The sequence below is a fragment of the Meriones unguiculatus genome, chromosome 11 (genome assembly GCF_030254825.1).
Source record: "Meriones unguiculatus strain TT.TT164.6M chromosome 11, Bangor_MerUng_6.1, whole genome shotgun sequence".
NCBI classification, from domain to species: Eukaryota; Metazoa; Chordata; class Mammalia; order Rodentia; family Muridae; genus Meriones; species Meriones unguiculatus.
The window spans coordinates 56,910,319-56,915,341 of NC_083359.1; the positions used below are offsets into that span (position 1 = coordinate 56,910,319).

Below are 5,023 nucleotides of genomic sequence, written 5' to 3' on the forward strand. Positions count from 1 at the left end.
TGAGAGCCAAACTTGAATCTAAGTGTATTTGGATGGGGAGGTGCCTTCACACAGCTGGTAGTGCCTCAGATGTCCCAGAGTCCTGGCCCTGAAATGCAGCCAGTACCCTCTTTCTAGCTGCTACAACTCTACCTCACTTGCTTTTGAAAACAGCCTAAGGATCTTTGGGGGTTCCACCTGGGCTGGAGCGGATAGTGGAGCTCTTGTCCCACTGGTGCTCCCCAACCCCTGCTGTGGATATGGAGTAGGCAGCAGCCTGGGTTGAGCGGAAGGCATGGCTCAGAGAAAGGGCCAATGATTCCACCAGCATGCATTATATCATTACAGCTTTAATCCAGGAGGCCTGAGCTCGGGCCAGTGGGGCAGCCAGAGGAAAGGACTCTGGCCAGCTGTTGATAGAGCCCTCTGCTATCTCCACTGCATCCCAAAGTGGGAGCGGCCCCACCTTTCTGACTGGGATCCTGGGAGCAGAGGGACTACTTGAAAACACACACTGTGACCTAGGTTCTCATCTTACTCCCTGTCTCCCATTAAAAATAGCCCACGAATCCCAAGCCCTCCCTACCCACCCCTCATCCATGGCCTGGTTCCAACTCAGCTCACGTTCCATTTCTCTGGGGCTCTGTCCCCAGCAGGGCCCAGGGCTTGGCTTGATCTGGGGCCTGGTGACTAGAAGACCCATGCCCACCCCCAGGGCTGGATGCAGGTACAGGATGGGGAATCTCCCAAAAAAGGGCATCATGGAAGACACAGCTGTTTCTTCAGGCTCCTGGGTAAGAGGGCTGTGGTGGCATATAGGGGGGAGGAGCTGAAAACCAAGGGAACAGAATAGGTCAGTGGGGCACAGGAGGACAGGAAGTACCCTCCCCCACCCTTTATAGTACACAGGTCCCATGGGAAGAGATGCCTAGAAGTTCCCAAAAGATATGGAAGGAGCCTGTGAAAGGGAATCTACCAGTGATGGAGGTAAGGGAGGTCCTGGGACAAGAGGTGGGGACAAGCAGGAACAAGGATTCCAGGGTATGCACTTACCCGCAGGGTTGTAGATTGGGGGTCCCGCTGGGTAGAGAGGGTACTGAGGAGCAGGGCCACTAGGTGGGTACATGAAACCAGGCTGTGGAGGGATAGGAGCAGCTTTGGGGTCCGGGGGGTATTGGTATACTGGCTGCATTGGGATGCCTGTCATCGGAATCTCCTGGCCTAGAAGAGGGACAAGGATCAGCATTTAAACAGCTCCCGTAGAAACCTCTTCCTGTCCAGGAAATCAAGGTGAGCACCCTGGCAACTGTCTGGTAGGCTGCTGGGTAGCCACTTGTAGCCTTTGTCTCCCAAAGCCTGTTTGCCCAGAGTTGAACAGGGAGTCATGTATGAGGCCAAGCAGGTCAGTGTGTGCTGACCAAGTCTGTTCCCCTCACAGGTTTCAGAGCCCTCAAGGGGCGAGTCTAGCCCGGGGATGTCCCACTTGGGTAGAAAATGGGCAGCTCCAGACGCTGGCATCTTGTAATATGGCACAGCTGCCACTAAGGGGGCCCTCCTCCAGTCCGCCCCTCCCCATCTCCCATATGGCGTCATCATATCTATGTTTGTCAGGCAGTTAGGTGCAACACTCAAACACACACCCAACGTATTGGAACACACCCAATTAAATGTTCGCTACTACAGAGCCCACCCCGTATACTCGGCCACAGGCGTGCTCATGCCTACTGCACGCTTACCATCAACAGATGCATTCCTGCGTGTGATTGGATGTTCACGTGCGTGCACATACTCAGACACAATCACGTTTCCATACACTCCTGGACACAGCCTAATACTCGGGGGTTCATCTGCACGAATTTCTGGATGGCCATGTGCAGGCACAGGGACACACTTGCTACTACAGAAGTCACCAACCCTCGGCCCCTTAGGTGCCATCGAGGAGTCATGCCAGCCCGTCTCAGACTCATCTTGCCCGGGACTACGCCTACCTTCAAACGGGCTCTGGAGTTGTTGGCGCCGTCGGTATAGGTAGCAGCAGGAACAGAGGAAGCAGCAGATGGTGGTGGCAACCACAGCAACAAAGAGGATGACAGCAGAAGCGATGCCTGCTATGGTCTTGGGACTTTAGACAAAAAAACAGGTCTTCTCACCTTCTAACACTCACAGAGGAAGTCCTCACTGTGCTGGCTCCCACGCTGGCCAGCGTGGAGCCACAGCATGCTCCGACTTGGGGGTTGCCTGTGGAATTACTTCTGCCCACTGTGTGTAGTAGATCTTAGAGACCTCTACTCCCCAGGAGGCTATGCTGTTGGCTAGCTAGTATGAGGCATGCTGGAATTTGCAGTGTGTCCCTGCTTTGACATCTACAACTTAATTGATTAGGTTTAAAACCTGTTGGGCTCAAAGGAGCCTTTGAAATAATGTAGAAGCATTATTAACAAATCCCTTATGTCTGTTTTATATGTTTGCAGCTCCCATTAAAAAGTTTAAAACCAGTTAGGTGTGGTGGCGCACACCTTAAGTCCCAGCACTCGGGGAGGCAAAGACAGGCAGATCACTCTGAGTTCGAAGCCAGCCTCATCTACAAATTGAGTCCAAGACAGCCAAGGCTACACAGAGAAAACCTGTCATGAAAAAAAAAAAAGTTTGAAACCCCTAATTTGGAGGCTAGGAGTGTAGCTTAATCGTAGCATGTTGGAATGTATAAGGACCAAAATCCAACCCTCGGCACTGGGCTGGGTTGGGGGAGGAGTAACCAAACCGTTAATTTTGGCAACTCTGTTTTTGTTTGTTTGGTTGGTTTTTATTTTTTTAAGACAGGATTTCTCATGTAGCCTTGGCTGTCTTGGACTAACTTTGTAGACAAGGCTGGCCTCGAATTTACAGAGATATCTGCCTGCCTCTGCTTCCTTGAATGCTCGGATTACAGGCATGCACCACCTTGCCAGGATAGTTGTTTCATTTTTGAGACAGTTTCACTTTATAGCCCAGACTGGTCTGAAACTCAGGGTGATCCTCCTGCCTCAGCCTCCTGACTGTTGGGATTACAGGGTGAGCCACCAGGCCTGGCTAGTAACTTCCATATTTTTCCATATTCTTTAAAGCGGTAACAATAATCTATAGAGGTCAAGTGTCTTAGCTGGATTACACTGCTAGTAAGAAGCCTGCCCGAGAACAAAACCCAAGTCTTCTTGCCCCTAACGCCAGAGCTTCCACAAAGCACTACTCTGCAGTTTGAGTGTTAACCCAGTACACTCCCTCCCAAGACCGGTCAGGATCCAAAAAGCCTCTGGAAACAGCCCAGGCAAGCCCATGGTAACTAACACCAACCACCCAGCTCTGTCACCATTTGGAGTCCTGGTGACTCCTTCAGCTAAGAATGTGGAGGTGGGCACTGGAGCCAGCGGGAGGCTTCTGGAGAGGGGGTGGAGTGGGAGTCCGCAGCCCACCTGAAGGCTAGGCAGTGCTTCTGCTGTCTTTCGGTGATGAGTAAGGTCAGGTCCCTGCAGCAGTACCGCTGGTAGCAGGTCCCGCAGCAGAAGGTGAAGAACTCGCAGTCGAATCCTGGATGCCAGGAGCCATTCCGGTCCAGATACCACAAGCAGTCTTCACTTGTCAGCGCTGCGGGCAGGGGTGGGGGCGCCCAGTGGACACCAGTCCAATTCAGTTCCGGCCCCCCTCAACGCCACTGCCTTGGGAAGCTGAAAGCTCACTTTTGTTTCCACCCTGAGGGGTTCAGCCTCAAGCCCCATAAGCCTCTCTCTCCCTGAAGCTGAACCCCGCGCTTGGGGTCAGGTTCCCACTGCTCGACCTCCCAGTGCCCTTTCTTTCTGCTCCAGGAGCAACTGCGAAGCATCTGGGGCGCATGGACAGCAGGACGGTAGCCTGAGGACAGTCTCTGGGGACACGGCTGGTCCCTTTAACCTCCCCCCATCCCGCCCCACCCCATCCATGCCGTGTTTTTCCCCATCCCTTACCCAGAGGAGCCCCAAGCACCAGCAGGACGACGGCAGCAAGTGGCGCGGCCCCGCGGGGCCCCGCGGGCGGCATGGCGGGAGGGGGCTGGGCGCGGCCAGGACGGCCTGCAAAAGGGGCCGCAGGACAAAGCTGGACGAAGCCGGCCGGCGGGAGCTGCAGCACCGCCCAGCCCGCGGGCAGGCTCTGGCTTCTCTCCCGCCTCCTTAGGGCGGGACTAACGCCCCGCCAGCAGTAACCCTGCCTGGGCCCCGCCCAGGGGTCTGCCCACCAGCGACGCCCACCCGCCTCAGTACCGCTAGGCGCCCCTCACCCCAAGACACAGCCCTGCCCTCCCTGTCCCTGACGGTGCGGTGACTTCTCCAGTCTGAGCCCTTAAGGGTACAGCCAACAGCTGGGCACTGCGGTCAGAAAGGCCTGGCCGTGCCCTGTGCCCGCCCCTCTCCTGAGACCAATCGTTATCCCAGACCCCAGAAACACTGATCCTGGTGCCACCTCCTAATGGCCAGCTCATGGGCCAACTCTGGAGGGGCAGGGCCGCACCTTCCCTTGTGTGGGACCTCCTCTGCTCTAGTATCCAGTCTTGAACGTCAGGGGGAGGACAGGGGCAGAGTCACCCTGCCCCCATTCCTAGAAACAGGCACCCATTGAGAGGAAGTTCAGAGCGGCTTTGTCCCCAGCGGTGCCCACAGGCCTGGGTCCTGGCAGCTGCGCTGGCTCCCTGAGATGGCCCCTTCTCCCTCTGAATGGACAGCTCTCCAACTACGGCCTCACTCCTCCCCGGTAGGGGTGGCCCGGGCCACTTGGGACCCATCCAGTTAAACACTTTACAGTGGAAACCTTTTTCTTCAGGGTGCAAGCTTGCAAAAATACTGCATTAGCTATCAGAGTCAACAGTTAATTACAGGTGGAGAGTCTCAAGGCAGAAAGTCAAGCTACGGTTACAAAGTCATATCGCATCGTTACAGGACTTAGGGTCATAGCCTGTTCTCCAACAAGCCAGGTGTAGCCTCCCATCCCCAATAAGCCAACTCAAGTAACCAAATTAATAGTGACAAACAGAACAAGG

The 5,023-nt window shown here is 55.0% G+C and overlaps 1 protein-coding gene across 2 annotated transcripts; it reads right to left on the reverse strand.

The window, feature by feature from the left end:
- Nucleotides 1–4,318, reverse strand: Shisa4 (shisa family member 4). Of its 2 annotated transcripts, none has more exons than XM_060364355.1 (5): nt 4,268–4,318; nt 3,957–4,061; nt 3,429–3,600; nt 1,968–2,101; nt 1–1,200 (listed from the first exon to the last, which is right to left on the reverse strand). In XM_060364355.1, exons 2-5 carry the CDS (start codon nt 4,027–4,029, stop codon nt 908–910), a joined length of 672 nt encoding a protein of 223 aa, XP_060220338.1. In that variant the 5' UTR covers nt 4,030–4,061; nt 4,268–4,318; the 3' UTR covers nt 1–907. The 2 variants fall into 2 exon arrangements, with proteins under 2 accessions (XP_060220338.1, XP_021492303.1); XM_021636628.2 differs by lacking the exon at nt 4,268–4,318 and having other exon boundaries at nt 1–808; nt 1,033–1,200; nt 3,957–4,240.
- Between the last annotated feature and the right edge of the window lie 705 nt (nt 4,319–5,023).